The 26,711-nt window shown below is 42.8% G+C and overlaps 1 protein-coding gene across 1 annotated transcript in view; it reads right to left on the bottom strand.

The window, feature by feature from the left end:
* The window catches only part of LAMB4 (laminin subunit beta 4), a 109,868-nt gene that overhangs the window by 40,370 nt on the left and 42,787 nt on the right, over window positions 1–26,711 (bottom strand). The window contains 14 exon segments of the mRNA XM_082473916.1: window positions 190–410; window positions 1,212–1,273; window positions 1,275–1,389; window positions 1,392–1,472; window positions 3,010–3,167; window positions 3,611–3,658; window positions 3,660–3,819; window positions 5,272–5,368; window positions 5,372–5,415; window positions 6,958–7,093; window positions 7,097–7,130; window positions 12,657–12,776; window positions 13,567–13,676; window positions 16,778–16,972. Coding sequence (XP_082330042.1) covers window positions 190–410; window positions 1,212–1,273; window positions 1,275–1,389; window positions 1,392–1,472; window positions 3,010–3,167; window positions 3,611–3,658; window positions 3,660–3,819; window positions 5,272–5,368; window positions 5,372–5,415; window positions 6,958–7,093; window positions 7,097–7,130; window positions 12,657–12,776; window positions 13,567–13,676; window positions 16,778–16,972 — 1,581 coding nt within the window.

Raw genomic sequence — 26,711 nt, 5'->3', positions numbered from 1 at the left:
ACAGTGAAAGAGAAGGTGGTCTGTGTTTCATTCCTTGATAAATGCAGACTCCGCCCCCATATAAATCCAATCCTATCTAAAAACACTGATGAACAGCAGTATGTAAAGAAAACATTCTTTACATATTTAGAAAGCATGTCTCCCCATCACATCTCACTTTGACACCACAGGAAACTGAAAGTCTCTTGCCTGGTCACAGTGTCTATTGAGTGAGGTCCAGGGGTCACAATCGCATGGCTGACATCCTCTGCCGGGGATGACATTCCAGCATCCATCAGCACAATGGTCACAGGCCCGGCCTGTGACGTTGGGCATACAAGGGCATGTGCCAGTGTCAGGGTCACAGAGGCAAGCTCCCCCGCCAGGGGGACACTCAGAGGGACTCACGCCGGAAGGATGACAGGAACACCCTGGGAGCATAGAGCCGTCGTTGGGGGGCAAATCCATGATAACGCTGGCATCAACAACCCCTGCAAACAACTTTCTAGAGTGGAGGCATCGTTTCTTTAAAAGGCTCAAGGAAGAAACATCTTACAGTAGAACAGAATTTCTCAAGGAATCTAAGTAGGTTGAACCCATTCAACTGTTTTTGATCTCCCCAAAATGCAATTTCCTATGCTTCTACCTACTACTACATTCCAAGAGCTCACAATTAGGATAAACGAAGTCTCACTTTTTCCTCACGCACTCACCAAAGTTCCACTTATGTCAACAATCCAGAAACAAACTGACTTGGGTGAACTTAAATAATTAAAATATCTCCTGAAAATGAGTATATTCCTCCTCTTTCTTTATCATAGATTTAACCCTTGTCCTCTTCTACATTGGTGATTCTCCTATTTGTACATTAAGTCACTTGATGAGCCGGTTACCAGGCAGATTCCTGGGCCCGGCTCCCAGAGATTCAGTTCTGCGGGTCTGAGGCACAGCCCAGGAATCTGCATATTGATACCACACTCCCCCATCCCCAGGCGGCTCTGGTACAGTGCACGGTAGTCCACACTCTGAGAAACAAGGCTCCGAATCCACTAAGGCACGTGTTGAAGAAAACAGTCACAAAAGGCAAACTACTAACACCAGTGAGTACTCTGCAGCTGCGTGTGCGCTGCACCTGTTTCTGCTGCTGAGCTCAGGACGTCAGCCCATCACCCCGTGGGCACTGGCACTACTGGCCTAACTGAAACAAGTACGGGAGTTGCCACCACAGTTACGAGCTGCCACATCCCGCCCCCCAGGGAGCTTTGCAGACTTCCTCCTACAGGTCTGATTGAGGGCCAAAGTAACCTGGCCTGCAGAGCTGGCAGCTGGGGCCTTGAGTGTTGTGCAGACGTTTAAGGCCCTCGCCCGTGACTGGGCTGCAGGACTCTGGGTCAGTTACATCAATGTGCTGTTGCAGGCACAAGGTCGGCGGGGCGCTCCCGAAGTTCTTGCATTTCCATAGAAACCAGCAGAGCATTCTCCACACTGCACACCTGAAAGAAGGGGAGAGGAAAAGGGAATGAGACGAGGGGGGTGTGTGTGTGCGCGCGCGCGCGCGCGCGCGTGTGTGTGTGTGTGTGTCTGTGTGTGTGTGTGTGTGTGTGTGTGTGTGTGTGTGTGTGTGCGTGCGTGCTGGGGGAGGGCTATGGAGAGTGATGTGGATAATTGGACTCCTCTGGGGATAATGAGAGGTCACACATTTGGGATGAATAAGGAAAAGTGTTCTAAATTAAAACAAAACATTCATTTAAATTTATTATCCATTCAGAGAATAAAAAGATTATTTGGATTTTAAAAGTCCTTGGTGAAGAATGGACTCTTTCTTAAAAAACTACAGAGTTGTGAGTGCAGGATTCCTGGGGCATCATATAACCGGGATCACCCCAAAATCCTCCAGACCCAAAGCTAATCTCAACCCCTGTTTTCCGAGGCGGGGGGGGCACCCCAACCCTCACACACGGTCCTAGAGGTGAAACAGCAGCAGCCTGAGATAATGTGCCTGGAAGTGAAGAGGGGTGAGTAATTGTCTTGATGTGTGGGCCCTTGAGGGTGTTTTTGTATTAGCCTTCATTAAGACACCTTGAGGGTGTCTCCATTAAGGATGATGGAGAAACCATTCCCATCTCTCCTACACTCTACTCTTTCAATCACGGGGCAACTGCCATTGTTTAGGTGCCCACATCATGGGTCCACCTTCCGTGTTTTGGTTCATTCCATTTAGAAATGGTCTCATAGCCCAACTGTGGTCTCAGTTCTTAACAACTGACCAACCAAGCCAGAGTGCACATGGAGAAGAGGCTATAAGAATTAACTAGAGACACGTGTAACCTTAGACATAACAAATAAGAAAAAAAAATGGCCATGTAATTTATCATGATGTTAATTATCATTGAAGAAAATAATAATGCCATATTTTCTATTATGATTCAATCAAGTAGACTTTATAATTTTTTTCCTTGTTTGCATTACATGTTTACACTCATGCTTAAACTCTTCAAAATAAAATTTTTGATTGAGGGACAGACACAAATATTGAATTAATTTAGGCAGTATCTGTATAATGCCCGAACTGGTGCTTCAAAACATCTGAAAAAATCAGTTATATCTGTGAAATACCAGTCAAACTGATTACTTGGAATTATATAAAGAAAGCATTTGACTGATTAATTCTTAACTTTTAAATTATGTTATATGTTTATATATACATATGTAATTTAATCACATATGTATCTTACTTAACGAGCCATTATTTTATTTTTAAAAAATTAATTTGATTTGAACTCATTTGAACTCATTTCTAGAACATTACTTAAAACAATTATAGCTCAGTGAAATGATTTTTTGTCATTGGTTTTGAATCATTCAAATTCTGTATTCAGTAAAGTAGCAATTTACCAAATTGTGTCTTCTTACCATTAACTTATATCCTGTACCACTCATTTGTCCAAGGCAGATAAACTATGAACATGTTATCATTTTTTAGATAGCAATGTGGGATAAGAAAAAACCATCATGAACTATACTGCATACCTGCATAACCTTGAAGACAATTGCAGATTACATCTGAGCTCCAAGGATTCTGATAACAGGAATGGGCAAAATACTGATTGCTTGAGGGAACATCTGGACACGGGCAAGGACGGCAGGACTGTCCTGAAGAAGGATTTCCATGGTAACCATCGACGCATCTGTCAAAGCAATTTTTCACTAAAATGTTACCAGGAAAGTCTCACATTAGCCAATGTGGATTTGCTATGCTTTAGGACAGTGCAACTCTCAAAATTCAATATTTTTAGAAGATGCTCATTTGCCCTGTAAAAGGGTTTTTTTGCTTCATATTGAAAGTTCCATGGCTTAGTCATTAAACTCAATATAAAAGCACCTAATTTACATGCACATTTTAGGAGTATAAAAAGCGAGGTGCCAGGCAAATGCCTGTTATTGATTTACTTAGACACTGCTTGGCTCATAACAAGATTTTGAAGGATGATAAACTGATGCTCTATCTTCCTCGCCCATAGCCATCACTCTACACTTAAATACTGTTGATTCTCTACTCAATGGTCCTTCAGATAATGTTGTGAAATCAGAACAAAAGAACAAAAAATAAGAGTGCATATGAATTCCATACCTTTCACAGTTTCTCCCAGTTGTAAAACCTCCACAACTGAAGCATGACAGAGAACCCATTACAAAGGAAGGGGCGGCAGTTAGGAAATCCAAAATAGCCCTCCAGGCACCGATCACAATAGCAGCCAGCCACCTCTCCATGGCAGGGGCACCGTCCTGTTACTTGGTCACATACAGTGTTCTCTGAGCCTTGAGGGTGGCAGTGACATGCTGGATAAAGCAAAGAGAAGACTGTTGGGGTCGGGGCGGGGGGCAGTGGTGTGCTGGTGAAAGAGTCACAGTTCTGATTTCACAATCTCTAATTTACCATAGCAATCCTATCAAGGTGAATAAACTGAGTGTATACAGTGCTTAGAATAGAGCCTGGCATGTACAGAGAACCAGGTAAAAATATTTGTTAAATAAGAATTCACTGATTCAACCAACAGAATGTTGTGGACAACTGGTTTGTTTGTTTTTTGTTTTTTTGAGGTATAACTGACATACGACATTATATTAGTTTCAAGTGTACCACATAATGATTCAATATTTGTAGGTATTGCAAAATGATCACCACTGTAAGTCTAGTTAACATCCATCACCATAGTTATAATTTTTTTTCTTCTGATGAGAACTTTTAAGATCTATTCTCTTAGCAACTTTCAAATATACAATACAGTATTATTAACTATAGTCACCATGTGGTACATTACATCCCCGTGACTTATTTATTCTATAACTGGAAGTTTGTACCTTTTGACCCCCGCTTCACTCATTTCGCTCACCCACCCCCCTTGCTGCTGGCAAACACCAGTCTATTGGTGCTCTATACCTATGGGCTTGTTTTTTTGTTTTCTGTTCATTTTAGATTCCACATATAAGTGAGATTATCCAGTATTTGTCTTTCTCTGACTTATTCACTTAGCATACTGCACTCAAGGATTATCCACGTTGTCGCAAATGGCAATATCCTCTTCATTTTTATGGCTGAATAGTATTCCATTGCATGTATATACCACATTTTCTGTAATCATTCATCTGTTGGTGGAAACTTAGATTGTTTCCATATCTTGGCTATTGTAAATAATGCTGCAATAAACATGATAGTGCAAATATCTTTTCGTGTTAGTGTTTTCATTTTCTTCAGATAAATACCCAGAAGCAAAATTGCTGGATCATATGGTAGTTCTTTTAAATTTTTTGAGGAACCTCCGTACTGTTTTCCATAGTGGCTGCACCAATTTACATTCCCACCAACAGTGTAGGAGGGTCCCCTTTTCTCCACATCCCAATCTCATTGTTTTAGCCTTTCCAGCCACTGGGCTTATGCACCAGATGTTAAAGCTGGGTTTACACAGCCAATTCCATGGTGTCCTCACATCCTCCCTGGACTACCATCTATCTGATACAAACTGAAAGCTCCCTGAAGCATGGACCATGTTTTTTTTATCATCACTCATGTTTTCTAATAGAGCTCTGTACACAGTCAGTGCCCACTGAATGGAAGAATAAAGTATAGCGGAAAAACATTCAGTATATTTTACTACATAGACAAGACAATCTGAATAATGAAGCCAAATTCCTGATCCCTCCCCTTTTCAACTCCCCACATTGATTTTCCTGCCTTTAAAACTCCAAGGTTGAGAACACGTGCGTTTCCCCCCTCTGGCTTTCGCTACGTACAGTGACAGCCGTGATGCCCCAGACTGTAGCTTCCTGTTGAGCATGTGTCACAGCAGCGGCTGGTCACACGAGGCTTACACTGGCCCTGGCCCTCCAGTCAGCTGCAGTTGGGTCCCACTGAGCCCTGTGGGTGACAGTTGCAGGCTGCAGGGAACAAAACAAGTTAGAGGCAAAGGAAGAGACAGAGAAGCACTCCGTCCTATTAGTGGCTCTAGTTCGTGTCTTTCTCATTTGTTACCTCTAATCCTTAACTCCCTCATCTGTTAACTGGGGATAATATATGATATACCTCCTGGGATTATAAGGATTAAAGACAATCATGCCTGTGAAGTACTTAGAATAGTGTTTGGCGCCTGTAAGTGCTCAATAAACACTACTTAACAAACATCACTTAGCAATGAACATTACTTAACAAGTTACTGAAAGGCTTAAAATAAATTGCTTCAATCATTAGTTGTTCCAATGTAATTATTATTTCTTCAGTCCCTGATGGTCCGTGTTGGTGCTGGATTATACCTTTCGATTCCCTTGTTCCATATCTTTCATGAGATTGCGGGCATCCCCAAAGCCAGCGTCCTGCACGGAGAAAGCATCTGTCTGGAACTTGGGAAGCCCAGACTCTCCTGGTGGCTGTCACGCTATAGCAGTGATTCTCAACTAGGGGGAGATTTTGCCCCCGAGGGGGACATATGACAAAGTTTGGGAACATTTTTGGATGTCACAGCTGAGGGGAAGGTGCTACTGGTATCAGGTGGGTAGAGGGCAGGGTTGGTGCTAAAGGTCCTACCATGCACAGGACAGCAACCCCTCCCCAGTGAACTCTTACCCAGCCCTAAATTTCAAAAGTGCTGAGGGTGAGAAGCCCACTCTATAGCTTAGCGAAATGGGCAAGTTACCTTATGTTTTGGACCCAACAGTCTCATTTATTAAATGAAGGTTTAAGGATGAAAGAAGTTGTTTAAAGTTCATTCCAGGATTCCAAAGAAATATTTTAGGACCATTGTTCCAGAAATCTGGCATCCCCAAGCGACTGCCAGGCTCCTCTTTTATACACTTCTTGTACTGTGAGTTATGATTCCAACACATGGACAGACTGCTCTGTGTACCTAATCATCGGGCAGTGGTATCTACATTGGCTGGTAGGAGTAGATACTAAAATACATTAGGTCATTTCACTCCTGTTCCTAAAAGCCTTTGTACAGATAGCGGCGATTCGGTAGAGCCCGTTAAACAGATACTCAGGGACTTCCCTGGTGGCGCAGTGGTTAAAAATCCACCTGCCAATGCAGGGACACGGGTTCGATCCCTGGTCCGGGAAGATCCCACATGCCGCGGAGCAACTAAGCCTGTGTGTCACAACTATTGAGCCCACGTGTTGCAACTACTGAAGCCGACATGCCCTAGAACCCATGCACCACAACTACTGAGCCTGCGAGCCACAACTACTGAAGCCCGCAGGCCTAGAGCCCGTGCTCCGCAACAACAGAAGTCACCGCAATGAGAAGCCCGCGCACCGCAACGAAGAGTTAACCCCAGCTTACCACAACTAGAGAAAGCCCGCACGCAGCAACGAAGACCCAACACAGCTAGCTAAATAAATAAATACATACATACATACATACATACATACATACATACTAAGGCAATTTCTATTTAAAAAAAAAAAAAAACCAAACAGATACTCACCCACGGCCCCGTTGTACAGCCTGGCAGACAAACTGGCTATAAGCCTTTCACATGCTCCAGGGAGCACCTCAGGTCCCACTGCCGAGGCAATTTCAACACAGCTGTGCAGCTGATATTCATCTAAATCCTGCTTGCTTCAGAAATTCTCCAATGAGTTGATTTGGGGAATAAGACTAACCTTTTGAAATAATGAGAAAAGAAGACTTATGTTCAAAACTGTCCTGAATTCAAGATTCCAGTTATTAAAAAAAAAAAAATTAGATCTGTGAGAATCGTGGTTGAAAAGAGACTCAATTCCATTCTTTCAATTGCATATGACTGAAGATTTTAAGATTTTCAATTTATTTAAGAAATCTTTAAATATTTACATTTATTGACTTATGGCAAAGAAAATAAGGTTTTATCTTTTTATTACTATATTTTTTACTTGCTAATCAATTTGTCTTAGATTTGAAAGAGTTTTAACTAGGCTACTTGTGATAGATTAAGAAATTATGGCTTACACATAGCACAGGGAGATCAGTTCGGTGCTTTGTGACCCCCTAGAGGGGTGGGATAGGGAGGGTGGGAGGGAGACGCAAGAGGGAGGAGATATGGGGATATATGTATATGTATAGATGATTCACTTTGTTATAAAGCAGAAACTAACACACCATTGTAAAGCAATTATACTCCAATAAAGATGTTAAAAAAAAAAAGAAATTATGGCTGAGACGTTGCATTCTGTACTATTACTGTGGAACTCTAAAACTCTCCTTTAGAAAGTTTCATCTTTTTCAATTACATATGAACAGTGCTGTCCTACATCAAACTATCTGCCTCTTGGAGATTCACAGTACAGATTAACATATTAAACCTCTGAGAAGTACTGCAAGAAAGACACTGTTTGTTTTTATTGAAGTATAGTTGGTTTACAATGTGTTAGTTTCAGGTGTACAGCCCAGTGATTCAGTTTCCATTCTGCTACCCCCCAACCTCTGGGCTCAGTGGTTCTCAATATGAGAGGTACCCACCCCCAGGGAGCATTTTAGAAATTCCAAGGGGTGTTTTTGGTTGTCATGGCTACTAGGTGAGGTGTGTTACTGGCATTTAGTGGGTGGGGATCAGACATGCTAGACATTCTCACAACAAGGAAAATCATCGCATGTCTCCGACAGCTTTTGAATATTTCACTGAACATCCATGAAGGAGGATTCCGTGCTTATAATTATGAGTTGAAAACCTTACTCTGTGTTTTTAAAACACGTTAAACATGTTTACAACACACCTGCTTGCATGGCTATCTCGTATGTAGTGAATCTACGTGTTTGAGCATCTCTGTACTTCAGTATGTCTCCCGGTGTGTTCATGTCTGTACACGTATGTATTGAAGTACATATTATTTCTTCATAAATTACTTCCCTTTTATTTCTCCTTTGTGTTTGCACATAACATTGATATTATTTGGAAGTTATGTGTGCAGGTCGGCTCTAATGCCTGTGAATTTCATTGCAGGGTAGGAAAGAGGGTTACAAAGTATCAATATTTGTAATAAAAAGGGAAGGTTGGGGGCCCCTAGACTTCTGAGATGGCCCACACTGTCTGTGGAGTGTTTCTCCCAGGGCCGCTCTCACTTTCCAAGACGACTCCATGCCCTGGGGCTGCTCTTGCCTTTTGAGATGGACTGCCTCCTGTCTATGGAATGTGTACCTCTCTAAATAAATCTACTTCTAACCAATCATTTTGTCTCTCACTACATTCTTTCTGCAAAGAGACATGAAGAACCTGAGCTTCAGCAAGCCCTGAGACCAGGCGTGTGATCTCAATTACAAGAGAGTGGGTTCAAGGGGGGAGAAAAAAAAAAAAAAAAGGAAGGTTGAGTTAGATGACATTGAGAGCCACTGTCCGAGCCACACCAAATGACCTGTCACAGTTTCCAGCATCTGTCACACTGTGTTGTCATTTCCTGTGTAACTGCCTGCATCTCCCCTTTAGAGCATCAGCCCCGGCGGGGCGGGGAAGGTGTTGGTCTCGTTTACCCTGTGCCTGCCCAAGTGGTTAATTTACAGTAAATGCTTATTAAAAATTGTGCAGTAAAGAAGTATACATACATTCCTAGTATTGTATCTTTGATACTAAAATGACTCTGCATTCTCCAAACACAAACCAAGCAGGGTGACATCTAGAAGGAAGCCAGATGGGCTAGGCTCGGTGGTGAGGGCAGGCAATCAAGGACAAATTGTTTACAGTTCTTGGTCTGAGCTGGTTTAGAGTTGGCCATTCCTGGCACCAAGCCGATAGAGCAGATGACAAGAGTCCCTGTCTATCGACGATAGGATTTTGTAATGCCATGACTCACTTCTCCTAGAAACTTTTAAGGGCTTTATGTTTACCAAGTGTCGTCCAACCCGTGGTTTAAAAGAAGAATGGCAGTTTTATGTTCTAGAATGCATAATTTATGTTTGACTCTCAGCACATTTTTATGGGCACACACATCATGTAATCAGGGCGACTGAAAAAAAAACCTAACCATCTCACTCTGCCTGCCAAACAAAAGATATTTGTGCAGAAGGTTGAACAAAGCTTTCCTCTGGTCTTCTTGGTAATGCATCTCAGTCTTAGATGCAAATGTTACTCTGTCTGCAGAGAAGAATGAACTTTGAAAGGGTCAATTCCAAACAATCGAGTATCTTCCCAAAGCGGCAAAACTGCTTTAGTCTGGAATCATAAAACGTGTAATGACTTTCTCCTACTGCCATCCTGGGTCAGGGACTCTAGGGGACATTGCAGGTGCCCTGCCTGGATCTTCCCATCCACCAGCTACTGTGGTACTGGCTGCTAAAAGCTCACAGCTGTCCCCTTCTCCAGAAAATTGGACCTAGCCACTGTGTCCAGGAGTGAGTGCGCTCTCTGGGGGGATGGGGAGTGGGGTAGGGAGCCTGTAGCTGATGATGACTGGGCACACAAAGCCCCACCCCTTCGCCTCCAGGTGGAACCAACCCTGTGGTGCAATTCATGCTCCAGGGCTCCCTGGAGACCACATCCTTGCCCGGTTCCTTCCCCTGTCCCCTCCTCGTCCCCTCACTCCTCTTCCCCCGCAAGCATGCCCTCAATAAATCAGGCGAACCTGAGTCCCTGCTTGTAGGAAATCTGACCTAAAATGGGGATCTAGGGCCTCTTCTGGGATTTTGGACAGTTTGCCAAGATCGGGTTGCTCTCTTAATTTTTATTTTGGTTTCAGGGTTTTCATGGCTATATATAAGGAGAACAATTGCTTGATAATTGACCAAATGGACATATTTATGTTCATTTCAAATTATCCATTTATATTCTACATCTGTCAAACATCATTGCAATGATTTTGTTTACATGCCTGTCTTCTGTGTCAGGCTGAGGACGCTTTGAGGGCAAAAACCAGATTTTACCCCCAGCCCCCAGGAACCAGCACAGTGCCTGGCCCACATACCCTCAGAGAAGGGGTGATGAATGGACAATTTGGATGGATGCATTTAACACAGCATCCAGTGATTATCTTTGTAATTTACAAAGTTTAGAAATATTTAGGACATGGATTTAAAAAGAGGAGTACTTGGCTCTCATAAATTTGAGTTTCATGACTGTTATGATTACAATAATAACATCCCTTGGTGATTAGGAATCCTTATTTTCTTCCTTTCCCTTTCTTTACTCTGCCTGGGTTTAGCTTTTTTTCCTGAATTAAACCTGTTGGATTTGAGTCTCTTTCTTTGTAACCCACACGTTGGTCACGAGCACAGTTCTATTTAAAGCTCCTCGGTAGAGAATATGAATTATGTGGATAGGGAAATCATGATAGTTCACATTTCCCATTCAAGAGTTGGTTTCTACTTTCCACTTCAATTCTATTGAATTTCAGAGAAACAATGAATAATTTTTTAGTATGTATCATGTAATATTTGAGGGCAATATTTGGGACATATTTATATGATATTCAAATTTAACTGGGTACCCTGTATCTTTCTTACCTCCCTCCCTCCCTCCCTCTCTTTCCCTCCTTCCTTTCCTATATCTTGCAACCTCACCTTTGGTAAAATAATCTTAAAACAATGGCTTTTTTTCTTATTATAAAAGCTGAACTTATTGAATAAAATCTAAGATATACCTGTCTCATACTAAATTCTATAGTAGATGATGAAATTAAAAAGTTCTAGGGTATAAATTAAAAATGTTCAATAGTTAAAAACTGAACTTTAAAGACACAATACACAAAATGTGGATATAGTTAATTAAATCAGGGGTTGACAAACTTCCTATAAAAGGCCAGAGAATAAATATTTGGGGCTTTGCGGTCATAAGGTCTCTTGCAAATATTCAACGGTGTCTTTGTAGCTTGAAAGCAGTGTAGATAATATGTAAATGAATGGGCATGGCTGTGTTCCAATAAAACTTCATAGGGCCGTAATTTGCTAATTAAATCACAATATTAGAAGATTGTTACAAATGTTTAAAAATGCAATTTTAACAAAGCAATTCCATTTTATCCACAAAGGTACTTTTAAAAAGTCCCACACAATTCTCTACAATTCTGCTAAAGGTGGAATGAAACTGGCACTTTCATGCATTATTGATGATCCTGAAAATTAATTGACGTATAAATTAATTAATACCTTCCAGATATTAATATGACACATTATTTCAAGAACCATCAAACCTTGGGTAAAGTAGGACTGTATTTTCAAAATTTTTAAAAATATACCAACTACGCAGAGTAGAAAAAATAGAAGCAACTTAAATGACCACAAGTAGGGGAATAGATAAGTAAATTAAGTAAATTTATTCAATGTCCAAACTCTGCCCAGGGACAGGCCTGGGCCTGAAGTTGTGCACAGAGTGAGAGTTTGGAAGGAATGCCTGTGGCCCAAATTTGTGAGCCACAACTACTGAGCCCGCATGCCACAACTACTGGAGCCCACGTGCCTAGAGCCGGCGCTCTGCAACAAGAGAAGCCACCGCAATGAGAAGCCCGTGCACCGCAACGAAGAGTAGCCCCCGCTCGCCGCAACTAGAGAAAGCCCGCGCACAGCAACAAAGACCCAACACAGCCAAAGATAAATAAATAAATGAATTTAAAAAAAAGAAGCCACTTAAAGAAATACTATGCATGCTTCCTAAGAATGGTAAGATTACATAAGCATAATAAGAAAACACTTATAATAGGAAGTGAAAAAAATCCATGTACAATCTTGTCTAAGCACTCTGATTACAATGATATGAAAGCATAATATGCAAAAAATGGGAACTTGTAAGCTGATAGTAATTAATGATTGGTGGAATTTCTCCCCAGACTTTCTGCAGTGCCAGTACACAGCAGTGGCTCCAGGCAGGGATGCGTGAATCAGGCCTTCTGGCTCTGATTTCTCACTCCTCATTCACTAGCTTTGTGACTCTGTGCCTCAGTTCCGTCGTCTGTAAAATGGGAATAATGACAGTACTTCCCTCATATAGTAGTTGTGAAGTCTAACTAACAGAATATGGAAAACACTTCAAACCGTGGCTGGCACATACTATTCTGGATGATTTGCCATTGTTATTAGATGACCTTTATAAAGAGTAGGTGATTTTTATAATGAAACAAATACTTTTCTATTTCTCATGAAACACTTCAAAGTACAAGCCTACTTTTAGAATTAGAATGGAGCTCAGTTCAGAAGGAAGCACCCCCAAGGGTCTGTTATACTTACAGAATCAATTCAGTGTGTGAATGAACCTGGAATCCTCCTTCCAAAGGTTGGGAAAAATAGACATCTATGGAATACTGTACATCTGGTTCTAAACAGATGGGTGTGGGAAGCAGCACGATTCTGTATTAAGAGAAATAAAGCAAAAATTCAGTGACAAAAGTACAGTTATATAAGCTAAGCGGCCATCGTATTTGGTGTGTTTCACGTGTGTCGTGAAGTGGGTGCCACTGTGGGTTGGAGACTGGGTTGAGGTCCAGACCAGCTCAGGTGTGTTGGGTGGACAGTCAGTTCACACTCAGATTCTCTGTGGCTCTTCTGTAGGATTGTGCCAAACAGCAAAGCTTTGGAAACTGGCCGTGGTTTGTCATGACTGCTCTGGGAAGAAGATGGAGCAAAGGTCCTTCACCCCATCTACCAGGCTAATATCAACAGGGTCTCTGTTTTATTCAGCCACAAATCTCCAATGCAAAATTAGTGGCCTCAAAACTAGACTCTCAGCTGTTGAGATAACTCAAGCTGAATATTGTCCTATTCTTGTAGCATTTCATTTTCTCACATCTCCAGGCATCTGGGGAACGGGAAACAAACATTCAAGATCTAGGGTCAGGATATCTGGGCTGGAGCCCTGGTTCTTCTACACATTCGCTGTAAGACTCGGGCAAGTCATCACAGTGTTCTCGTTCTCAATTTCCTCCTAATCTGATGAAGACAAAACCTACCTCCTTGAGTTGTTAGGAAGATTCAACGTGGTATTAATGTAAAGCACAGTGTAGCACATAGTAAACACTTAATAAACATTATGTCTCCTTTGATACATCTCTACTCTCACTTAGTCCCTGGATACAAATTCCTGATAGATGAACAACATTCTAAGAAACGGTCAACGTTTGAGGACAGACCCCCCGCATACCTGGAAGCTGCTGGTAAAGGCTGAGGCTTTGGCTGTGGGGTCTCGCACACACAGTGCTTGCTCCCTCCGGCCAGGTTAACCACCATCTGGACAGTCCAGTCATCTGCAGACTAGACAGGCATCACATAAGAGCACATCCCTGCGAGGATGCATGCACTAACATATTCCTAATGGAGAGTGTGTGGGATAAATTTGCAACCCACGGCCTGCTCAGAAACCAGAATTTTGGAGTTGAGAGAAGAGGTTCACTCTCAGGCTCAAGTCGCTGGTGTTTGAATTGTGATCCAGGTAGAAAGAATATTGTTTCTGGCCATAGATGTAATTCCTGGGTCTAGAAAAACCCTGGCACTCCTGACAGGTCTAACCTTTAACCTCTGTCTCCCAAAGAGTCGATTAAATCATCATGTTCCTGACTTCCTAACACCATACACAAAAGTAAACTCAAAATGGATTAAAGACCTAAATGTAAGGCTAGACACTATAAAACTCTTAGAGGAAAACATAGGAAAAACACTCTTTGACATAAATCACAGCAAGATCTTTTTGAGCCACCTCCTAGAGTAATGGAAATAAAATCAAAAATGAACAAATGGGACCTAATGAAACTTAAAAGCTTTTGTACAGCAAAGGAAACCGTAAACAAGATGAAAAGACAACCCTCAGAATGAGAGAAAATATTTGCAAATGAAGCAACTGACAAAGGATTAATCTCCAAAATGTACAAGCAGATCATGTAGCTCCATATCAAAAAAACAAACAACCCAATCCAAAAATGGGCAGAAGACCTAAATAGACATTTCGCCAAAGAAGACATACGGATTGCCAACAAACACATGAAAAGCTGCTCAACATCACTAATCATTAGAGAAATGCAAATCAAAACTACAATGAGGTATCACCTCACACCATCAGAATGGCCATCATCAAAAAATCTACAAACAACAAATGCTGGAGAGGGTGTGGAGAAAAGGGAACCCTCCTGCACTGTTGGTGGGAATGTAAATTGATACAGCCACTATGGAGAACAGTATGGAGGTTCCTTAAAAAACTAAAAATTGAACTACCATATGACCCAGCAATCCCACTACTGGGCATTTACCCTGAGAAAACCATAATTCAAAAAGAGTCATGTACCACAATGTTCATTGCAGCACTATTTACAATAGCCAGGACATGGAAGCAACCTCAGTGTCCATCGACAGATGAATGGATAAAGAAGATGTGGCACATATATACAATGGAATATTACTCAGCCATAAAAACGAATGAAATTGAGTTATTTGTAATGAGGTGGATGGACCTAGAGTCTGTCATACAGAGTGAAGTAAGTCAGAAAGAGAAAAACAAATACAGTATGCCAAAGCACATATATGGAATCTAAAAAAAACGGTACTGATGAACCTAGTAGCAGGGCAGGAATAAAGACACAGATGTAGAGAATGGACTTGAGGACACAGTGGGGGAAGGGTAAGCTGGGACGAAGTGAGAGAATGGCATGGACATATATACACTAACAAACGTTAAATAGATAGCTAGTGGGAAGCAGCCGCATAGCACAGGGAGGTCAGCTCGGTGCTTTGTGACCACCTAGAGGGGTGTGATAAGGAGGGTGGGTGGGAGACACAAGAGGGAGGGGATATGGGGATATATGTGTATACGTATAGCTGATTCATTTTGTTGTACAACAGAAACTAACACAACATTGTAAAGCAATTATACTCCAATAAAGATATTTTTAAAAAATCATCATGTTCCTGGATCACAGAACCAAAAAAAAAAAAAAATCCTTCACAAAAAGATATATATTTCTTTCATATTAGTGCATATACATTATTATATAAATTTATATTTATTATATTATTAGATCTATTTATACATATCTGTATAAATACATACATATATATAGAGACACACACACACACATATATAGAAAGAGACAGAGAGGAAGACAGTGCTTATGCTAATTAGCTAAACTCTGGAAGCCTTACAATTAGGAAAAGCTTTTTAAAGCTGTCAGAGAGGGCTTCCCTGGTGGCGCAGTGGTTGAGAATCTGCCTGCCAATGCAGCGGACACGGGTTCGAGCCCTGGTCTGGGAAGATCCCACATGCCGCGGAGCAACTGGGCCCGTGAGCCACAATTACTGAGCCTGCGCGTCTGGAGCCTGTGCTCCGCAACAAGAGAGGCCGCGATAGTGAGAGGCCCGCGCACCGCGATGAAGAGTGGCCCCCGCTTGCCACAACTAGAGAAAGCCCTCACATAGAAACGAAGAGCCAAAACATAAATACATTTTAAAAAATGAATTAAAAAAAAAAAGCTGTCAGAGATGTGTTCTCTCTATACAAAAATTAAATATATTTATATGTATATACACATATGTAAAAAAAAAAAATGAGTTTCTTGTCATACTCACTAGGTCAAAGTTCCTTGAAGTCCTTTGCCTTTCATGTGTAAGTGAGAAATTGAGAACTATGTCATGTTAAGAGTTTCAAAGCAGATCATCAGCTCTGGTCATACCATAGAAAGTGAGCCCTTCCAGAATGTGGTCCCTAGAGAGACTCCGGGGGCTCTGAGGCCACCCCCAGCCATATAAAATATTTTTCAGGGCAGATGGTCTGTGGGGTTTCAGATCATCAAAGAAAAGGTTATACAAAGAAAAGGTTAGGAACCACTGCTCTAGATCAAGTGTTTTTCGAATTTGGTTTCTCTCCCTCTTAGATATTTCTCAAAGGGTGGGGGAAGGCTAGAAAGGGAGCAGGCAAGAGGAACAGGCTGCTTTTAGCTTTTCTCTTGTTTCCTGGTAAAATCCAAGTGCAAATAAATGCCTCTACTGCATCCCTATGAGTCTGAATCTCTACAAAGGTTTATTACATTTTTAGAAAAAAAAAAAAAAGTCCCAGGAGGGCAGGATTTGCGTTGTTTTAGTTATTTATTGTTCTTATACAAACATTCCATCACCACTTCCCTAGAACTAGTACCTTAAATCTGTAGCCCCAGCTTTAGCTTCTCTCCACGGAATAAGGCGTGTGTGCATATGGCTGTGTTGCTTTAATATGTTTAGGAAACCCTTTGGTTTATAATGCTCTCCAGATGTTCGACTTTTTGCAAATCCTGTTAAGATGAACGTAGGCAAGATTGGAATGGAAACACTTAGCTCAAGAACGTATTTCAGTCAGCTCGGAACCACCACGGTAGAAGTGGAGTAAAGGATACCTGAGTTTCATAGTGAATGGCAACAGCAAAATTCATGGGAATGGGGATGTTCCCCACAGCAAATCTCAAGCTGGCCCCGGGGAGAACCCTGGCAAATCCAGGTCCCGTCCACGTAACAGGCACCCCAGGAGCTGGCCCTCGGAGAACGACAGAAACAGCAGGCAGCTGGCCAGAGAGGAATAAACACAACTTTGCCTAGAGTGAAGGGCTGGAAGAGTTCAGGGGGAAAAAAACCAAAAACAAACCCCATGGGTTTCTTGATGTGTATATGATCCATCTGAGTCCCGAATAAATTATTCCAACCAGGATACAGTCCAGAATACAGCGGAGAAAAACATGCTGAATCTGCAGCTTTGGAACATATGTTACTGTATAGAGTAATCACTTGGAAAGCACTGTCACTAGCCAGTACGTTATGTACTCCACGTGTCATGTACTGAGTGATTCCACATTGGTGACCTTGGCTTTTCTCAGATCTGACTGTGGAGTTCTGGCTAAAATACGGAGGGCAAGAAAATATTCCCATGACTACATTTCATGGATTTTGCCTAATTGTGCATGACAATGATAAAACCCACCCAGATTTTTTTTTTAGATGTTTCTTCCATGCAAATATGAGAAATGATCTTCTCCCATCTGCTTGGGGGCACATAAGTACAAAACTGCTCACACACTTGATTAATTAGCAGCCCTGCCGGTCTCAGTGCTGGATGTCAGCCTGGGGCCATCTGGACCCTATAGATAATACTTCCTTGATGACTTTTGCATCTGCCTCTCGACACTTCCAGCCTCCACCAGAATGCTGCCTCTTGTTACTTTCTGCCTCTATTGCTGCAACAACCTCTTGGCTGTTCTCTCCGTGATCTCGCTAGTCCAATACATACCGCACACTGCTGCCAACAAGCATTTCAAACGCTTTCTCACTGCCAAGAGTATCATGCCCAAATTACTTAGCCTGCAGTTCAAGTTGCTCTGTGATCTACCACAAACTGCTCTTCATTTGACAAATGTTTATTTAGTAACGATTCAATCCCCGCCTCTGAATCAGGAATGCATATACGAATAGGACAGATTCCCAGCCACAGAGGGGTTTAGAATCTTGCGTGGGAGACAGAAAGGTAAATAAGAAATGAGACGGAGGTGTATGTAAACTCATCTCTATGCAACGTTTTTCAAACTTTAAAAAAGTACTCTGGAATTTGCAACAGACACTGTAGGTACCCCACCACCCCGGGATCCCCCTTTACTTGGTTGGTATACACATCTGCCAGTTGCGTGTGTGTGGTTTCCAACAGCTCACAATTGCCCCCCTTTTCCGGAGAACTGCCCTCTCACACCCCAACTGCCCACTCCTACCCCTGGGGTAGCTCACAGCCAAAGACTGCCTGATAGGAGGTTATAAAAGGCTGGCCCTGTCGTCTCAAGGGGCAGGACAAATTTATCTGCAGTTTATGTTTCTGACTTTCTCTGTGGATCAATCCAAGTTTTGTTTTACCTGAGACCACCACCTCTGACTCTTTCCTCTTCTCTGTCATGTTTCCTTCACTGTCTTAAAGAGTTTTCCCGAAGAACACTGCCTTCATAAATTACATGCACCTGAATCCGGTCTTAGGCTCTGTTTCTAGGGCCGCTGACCTGAGAGAGCTGGTAGCAGACAGTGTGGACTCTAGATGCATTCCTGGACGTGGATCATTTACTGCTCGGCTGGCAATGAGGAACCCAGTGGGTAACGTGTTGATGACCCTTGTGTAGCAGCAGAGCCATTGCTAAAACAGTCATCTGTGGCCACCTGGGACAGGATAGAGGGCGAAGGGGAGGCACTGACTTGAGCAAGATTTCTGATACAGGGGAAAGAGTAGTTATAAGGACTGTGGACGTGGGTGGCCATTGTTGGACACCACTGACGCATTTGATGAAAGACGATGGCAGGCTCAGGGCAATCGATCAGCAACTTAGAGTCAAGTGTGAGAATCAGAAGGGCTCCCTGGCAGCATTTAAAGAAACTCATCTCCTTTAGTGAGAGGGCAGGAAGAGCCAAAGACCAGGCACAAGACTTAATTGGAAGAGCTGCGGAACTTCAGGGAAGGCGGAGTTCTCAGCCTGGGTAAGTCACCTATGCCCAAGTCAGGCCCTCCCTTCACAGGGAGGCAGGGGGATCTTGAGGCATGGGTGATGCACCTGAGAATCGTGAACCTTGAGGTTCTCCTGACCACTCTTGGACTGTAGAAGTAATCCACTCACACTTATTCGAAAATAGAGCCCCCCCCCATCCTCGCCCACCTCCATCCCTGCCACATTTGAAGACGAGGCAGAAATCTCAAATGATGCAGGTACCTTAAAAGAAAACGTGTGCATTCCTGAGGATCTGCCCCTCCTGACCACTTGCCTGATAATTAGGGTCAAGTTGCAGCATGATCTGACGGGAAAGGGCTGGATCTCCGAGAGGGACCTGGTGAACACGAACAAGTAGCAACTGGGAGAGGATGGCTGGGCATGGATCGTGAGGGGTGCCAGATCAAGGGGACAGAACATGAAATCAGGTGAGGAGAGTTTGTTGGTTTGGGGTCACCGGTGATGAAGGATTTAGCAGCCTGGCAAGGGCCCCGGAGCCCTGAGAGATGCTTGGCGAAAGCTGTGGTCCCGAGTAATGAAGCAGAGCTGCCAGAACTGCTGCAGCAGGCTGGGGAGGATGGGTTACAAGGCTCAAAGAACTAGGCATGCTTGAATGGATGTAAGCCACAAGGCTGGAAAACCCATCAGCTGACTATGCTCCGTGTCCGTTTTTCAAGACAGCGAGGAATGAACTGGTGACGGGGCCACCAGCATCACTGAGAAGCAGAGGATGGGGTACCCTCTGTAGGCTGGTAGGCTAAACCATTACAAAATTGAGCTCCCTAGTATCAGTGTGGTGGATAGGATCACAGGCTATCAAGGGCTGGGGAGCATTTAACTCTCAAAAGCAAGATGGTTATAATTATAATGGTCAGCGAGGTTGGAATAGGAGACAAGGGGGCCTGACCTACAGTAATCTTCTGTGGAGACGACTAATAGAACATGATGTTCCTAGGAGCAAGACAGATGAGCAGTCGACAAAATATTGCTTAATATGTTTAATCCAAAGTGATCAAGTATGAACTGGCAGAAGGCTGAGTTCAGCCACCTCAACAGAAGGACATAATCCTTTCCCAAATTTATAGAGCTGAGCAAATTCTCAGACCCAGACCCCAGTGACTGAATGAGAGGCCGGGTCCCAATGAGGAAAGACTCTTCACCACCACAGCAAGTGTTAATTCTCTCACTTATCTCCCAAAGAGATCTATGTTTATTTATCTAGTCTATTGGGGAAGCAGAAATGCCTAGATCTTTCGAGGGCTAATGGATACAGGATCTGAGTTGATACTGATAACCATGTACCCAAAGTGCCATCATGGTCCCCCTGTTAGAACAGGGCATGTGGGGGTCAGGTAGTAAATGGAGATCTGACTTAGGTTCTTTTCACAGTCAGTTCACTGGGTTTACTGAACCACTGATTGTTTCCTCCAATTCTTGTATATGTATTGGAATGGACCTGCTTAGCAGTTGGCATTGATATTAGCGCTCCTATAGTAGGAAAGGCCGAGTAAAACCTTGTGAAATGCCCACCCTCCATTGCCCTCCCCACCACCACCAAGCCAAGATGGTAAGTAAAAAGCAATATTGCAAATCAGAGGCATTCTCAAAATGCCACTCTCAAGACTTGGTGGTGGGTCTCATATCATATCCCCATTACAAATTTTATACTAATATAACTAAGTTGTAGCCCCACTTGGCAGCTGTCCTGCTGGAAGGAGTATCATGACCAGAGCTGGTTACCACCACCCTGGTGCATGATACGCAGCTATTGAAATGCAAAATGTGTTTTCTTCCATCTCCATGAGGAAGAAGAAACAGAAGCAATTTGTATTCGCTTGGGATGGGCGGTTGTGTATATTTAGTCTTGCCCCAAGGCTATTAATTCTCCTGCTCTCTGTAATAGTACAGCCCAAAAGAATCTGGACAATCCAGATGTTCTACAAAATATGACATTGACTCCCTATATTGAAGGATAGTGAATTGGATCCCTTGGTCTAAGGCGATGTCATGTGGTGTCCCACAGTGAGAATCGGACACTCTATGGCCTTGGTCAGCACCACTCTCTGACAGCTCACAGAGTGTCTAATTCACCAATGTGGGAAAACACATCTTCCTCAGCCCAAGGGATCCACTTGACAGTAAAAGAAGTGTATCAGTGGTCATGTGACTTTGGGATCCACTGTTCCTACACAAACCATGGCATCCAGAAGATGCTGACCTGAGATGGCAGTGGGATGGGGCCCCTAAAAGATGCATTAGCTTCACTAGCTTGGAAATGACACCCTGTGAGATGGGGCAGTTTTCTTCTAGATGTTATTTACTCCTTAAACCAATGGTCTTTATGTGATGCTGTGTCCCCAGCAGGGAAAAAGCATGGGTTTGGGAACCAAGTAGGAGTAGCCAAGCTCATTGTCACTCCCAGTGACCATGAATTTCTAATGTTTGCAGTTAAAATTGGCACTGCATGCTATAGAGATCAATAGTATAATTCAGGTTAATAATTTAAATTTTTAATATTTCTTTACTTAGAATGACATTAAATAGCATGTAAAAATATTTTGACAAGTTGAGAGAGACTACGGAAGAAAGTAAAAAGCTTTATACTTTACTATCTTCAAGGGCCCTTTCCCTAATTTCTGAATAAGGGGCCCTGCATTTTAATTTTTATTTTGCCCTGGTCCTGCACATGGGTCTGAGCATGCCAGGAGTGAACTTGAGTCTATGCTGTTAGCGTACTGCCTGGTCCCCTTTACTGGGCCACTCTATCTCGCCACCAGCTCCTGGGATTGTTGGTTGCTATGTCTCACCACTGCTCCCTTCTCTTGAGAATTGCCCTTGGCTGATGGGAGCCACCTCACCTGGGAGGCGATCTGCATCTGCCCTGGCAGCCTACAGCCATGTCTGCCTGACATGAGAAGACAGCCCTGGGGCCTCAATGGGGGACAACTCTGTGGTGCAATTTCTGCTTCACAGCTTCCCCAGGGGGTCAGGCAAGGCTAGACTCAGGCAAGGCCTAGACGCCATCCTTACCTCACTTTCCCCGCTCCCCAGCCTACTGCTCTCCTCCCTGACAGGTTTCTCCTGATGAGTGCTTCCTTAGTAAAACACATGCACCCAGATCTCTGACTGTAGGGAATCCAACCTAAGACAGTGACTCAGTGCACGCGCACACACGCACACACACACATTTATATAAAACTGAAATAAAAGTTTCACAAAAAAATGCTCTTGTTGGGGCTTCCCTGGTGGCGCAGTGGTTGAGAGTCTGCCTGCCAATGCAGGGGACACGGGTTCGAGCCCTGGTCTGGGAAGATCCCACATGCCACGGAGCAACTGGGCCCGTGAGCCACAATTACTGAGCCTGCGCGTCTGGAGCCTGTGCTCCGCAACAAGAGAGGCCGCGATGGTGAGGGGCCCGCGCACCGCGATGAAGAGTGGTCCCCACTTGCCGCAACTAGAGAAAGCCCTCGCACAGAAACGAAGACCCAACACAGTCATAAATAAATAAATAAATAAATAAAATAACGTGAATTTCTTAAAAAAAAAAAAAAATGCTCTTGTTGTATATTCTTCTGTTGTACTAAACTGATCCAGTCAACTGATTTCATGACCTACTTACTAATAGGCATGACTTACAGTTTGAAAATTACTGACCTATGGGACTCCAGAGATAGAAACAATTAATTATGTCCAGACGTCAGGGTAGGGAATGTCAGAGAAAGATAAATCTGAATTGGGTCTTAAGGGATGACTAGAAGTTTTGCAAGTCAGTAATACAGAGGTGGTCATTTCAGGCAAGAGTCAGGAGAGGAGGCCGTGGATGCTTTGAGCAGTGTTTCTCAAAGTGCTGCCAGGGACCACTCGTATCACTTGGGGTGCTTGGCAAACGTGCAGATTTCTTTTCTCCCCCCAAATGATCCAAAATGTGTGTTTTTTTTTTTAAATCATTGTGCCAAACACCTCAAATATTTAAATCCAAATGAAGATCACAAAATGTACCCATGTTTTCCTAAGTCTTTGATGGTTCCAATTTGAACCTCATTGCTCTAGAGCAACACTGCCTAATTGAACTTTCCACAATAATGAAAATGTTCTATATTTGCACTATCCAATACAATAGTCCCATGTATAGAGTTACCTGAAAAAACTTGACTAGTCTCACATTCCCTGATTCAGCATCTCAAGTGGAAGGCCCTAGCATCTGCATTCTAAACAATCTCCCTGGGCAATACTTATGCACAGTAAAATTTAGAGGTTCACTGATCTTTGCCACAGGGAGCAAGGGCACTCCCTACTTTTCTCTTTCAGGTGGACTTCAGATTGAGATGCCTAGAGTCAGAGAAGGCTTCATGCGCATGTGGCATGGGAACAGAAACAAGAAGAATAAAGAGCAAAGCCTCTGTGACTTGGTGTACATGGGCCTGGAAGGAGGAACACCATCTATGAAGCCTTCTCTTATCCTCTCAGTTGGAGGTGGTTCTCCTTAAGTGGAATCCGTATCACATTATGTACACGTCTTTATGATACTTACCCCACCCTGCCATGCATTCATTGTATACGTGGCTCATTTCCCCCACCACAATCTTAAGGGCAGGCTCTATGTCTAGGTATTTCCGTTTTCATTCAATCAATCATTTCATCCACTCAAGAAAGTCTCTTATGAATAAGGAACTGTTTCAGCTGCTGGGTTTATGAACAAGACAGCTAACGTCTGCTTTCCTTTGCTTTTCCAACATGCCCCTTCATGCATATGCACACAGGAATGCTCAGTAAAGACCCCGGCATAACAAATGAACAAACAGACAAACAGGCCTAAAGTGGCCCTGACTTCGAGTGAATACTAGTTGGCTAGCTACAAGGTCTTCAGGTCTCCTCTGGTCTTCTGAAGTCATCGGAGGCAGGGACCTGTGGAGGCAGCATCACCCTGGCACTCACGCCGGCAATGACCAACTACATCCATCTCAGATTCAAGGGCATAGTCACACACCATCCCCAGGGACATTAGCATGTCCTTTCTTCTCTAACTGGGAAGACAGCCATACCTCAAAACTGTATCTCTCCTTTCTAACATGATAAGAAATTGTGAATTTAGAGTCTGACTCTTCAACTCTCCAAAATCTTATTTTCCAGAAATTTTCATTTTGTAGAGAAATAAAGCTATTGAAGTTTTCCCCAGAGGCTCGAATTACTTTGAGCTGGCTTCTACCTTTCCTTCATTCTATTCTTCAGGATAATACGGCTTACACTGGCTGATCACTTACATGGGCCACGCATGGTTCTAAGTGAATTACCCGGGTTATTTGCTTATAGCACAACAGACAACGACCCTGAAGAAATGGTTTACCTCACTCTGCTCATCTGCTCGAATGCTTTGCTTCTGATTTCTCTTCAGTATTATGCTTCCTTTGTCAGTTACGAAATCATCTCCTTGTTGCTGGAAATACACATCACATGTAGGCAGAGCTGTTGCTAATATCTTAAAAAGAAACGACAGTTTAAGTAACCAACAAAAGTTCCAATTTTACCAGAGTTCAAGAGTTTCAGATTATACCATACTTTAAAAGGTAATCATGAGTCTCACTTAATAGCTTCAGGAAGAACACATAGAGGCAGCTTATAATTTTTTGTTTCTCTATGAAAAGGGGAAATTTTTAGTGGTCCTAAGACTATGTGTTGGGTTTTCTTTTTAAGGGCTGCTCAACTAGTGCAGTTCTAAACTTCGAAAGCATTTCTTCTTTTCTATTGGTTTTGCGGTGTTTTGAAAATTAACAATATGCAAGATATACAGATTCAAAGATTATTAGATGTTGTAATTTTAACACTCTCCAGACCAATTTCTCTTAGTTCTCATGGTTTGCAGAATCTGGTCTTAAACGTTCCCATGAGAGATTATACCGGGATAGCAAGATTCCACCAACCAAACTATTAAAACAGCAGAGTAGCATTCATGCAACTCCAGTTTCCTTAAAATCCTGGGTTTTATGGGTCTCTGTTTTAAATCATCTCCTTAGTCATTCAGCTGCCGACCCAGTTAGAATCTCCAATTGCTCGTTTCCAAATTCTCACTGTACCCTAGTCATCGGTGTTTGCTTGATGTTTCATTGTTGGTTTTACAGTCAAGGTTTTTAATTTCACAGGCGCCCTGCTTGTTCACCGTGAGCAGGCAGCCTTGAGGTCAGCTGTAGTCAACTTCAGGAACCCTCATACTCTGTGGTCACTATTCAGACTCTCAGCCATGCTCTCCGACCAGCTCCTCAACCTCTGTGATGAGGACCCTTTGGCCAGGCCGCACTGGATTACGTTTATTTGTCCTCTTCATTTTCTTCCCTCTCACCCATTGTGTTCATCTTGTAACATAAAATTATAAGCTACTTTACCACTTTTATACAGAAAACATATTATGGAATTAACTTTATATTATACTATATTAAATGCCATACCATGTTAAATTCAATCAATATTAACTTTTGTGACCACAGTTAGTTTCTGTAAGAAAACAAGCCAGTGTTTCCCAAACTGTGTACAAATCACCCGCGGATCTTGCTAACATGTAGACTGGATTCAATAGGTCTGGGTGGGGCCTGAGAGTCTCCAAGTCTAATGAATCCACAAGTGATGACACTATTGTTGGTCTACACACCACATTTTGAGTAGCAAGGATATCGCCATAGACTGAAGGTTTGTATCCCACTGCCCCTCTCCCAAATTCATATGTTGAAATCGAATCCCCAGATGATGGTATTAGGAAGTGGGGTTTGGAGCAGGTGATTAGGATTAGTGCCCTTATAAAAGAGGCCCCAGAGACCTCCCTTGTCATGTGAGGACTCAGCCATCTAAGAACCTGGAAGTGGGTCTCAGACACTGAATCTGCAGGCACCTTGACCTTAGACTTCTCAGCCTGCAGAACTGTGAGAAATAAGTCTATGTTGTTAATAAGCTACCCAGTCTATGGTATTTTTAGCAGCCCAGACAGACTAAGAAAGATTAGATAGATAGATAAGTAGGTAAATGATAGGTGAACAGATACATGATAGATAGATGATAGATAATAGGTAAACAGGTGATTGAGAGATGATAGACAGATAGATAGGTAGATGTAGATACAAATATAGATATCTTTCTGAAGACCCACCAAGAAAGTTAATTGTCATTCTTCTTAGCTCTCCAATTTGAGTATTAAAACAATTATTTGAAAGCTGGGGTCTTGGATTCATGTCCTTTCATGTCTCCATCCCCATCCTCTCTCTTCTCCCTGAACCTTGCCCCTTCTCCATCCCTGTCTGGACTACTGCCCCCTGAGCCCTTCCACCCCAGGCTCCACTTCTGCTGGATGGTGTCCGTAAGGGCACAGAGGACAATCTTCATCACATCATGCCTTTGCTCAGAAGGTTTCAATGAGTTCTCATTGTCCCAAGAAGAAAATTTAGCCTCTTTAATAGGAGAATCTAATTTTCTCTTCCGGTACTTCTTTCCTATATAAACTTTCTGTTCTACCTGCAAATACACCTGTGTTGTTTCTCCTCTGAGCTGTTACTTAGAACTTTTCTGATTGGACTGTCTTCTCCTCTCATCCACCAATGGAAATTCTCATGGATTTCTAGTCTCAGGCCAAATGATTCTACCCGTGTGTTAAGCCCATTCGTAAAGGATCAGTCGTGGCTCCAAAATCCTAATGCACTTTTGGACCCCCCTTGTTGTATGGCACTGCTCCCATCCTGAGCTATCTATGAAAAACATCAGCTATGGTTAAAAACTGCTAGAGGGCAGAGATGCTCACTAATCCCTTTCTATGCCAATCTTAGCCTGGAGCTCAGCATTATGC

The sequence above is a fragment of the Balaenoptera physalus genome (genome assembly GCF_965194825.1).
Source record: "Balaenoptera physalus genome assembly, chromosome: 8".
Classification (NCBI taxonomy): Eukaryota; Metazoa; Chordata; class Mammalia; order Artiodactyla; family Balaenopteridae; genus Balaenoptera; species Balaenoptera physalus.
The sequence above is the reverse complement of the archived record's forward strand: the minus strand, read 5'-3'. Positions and strand labels throughout refer to the sequence as shown.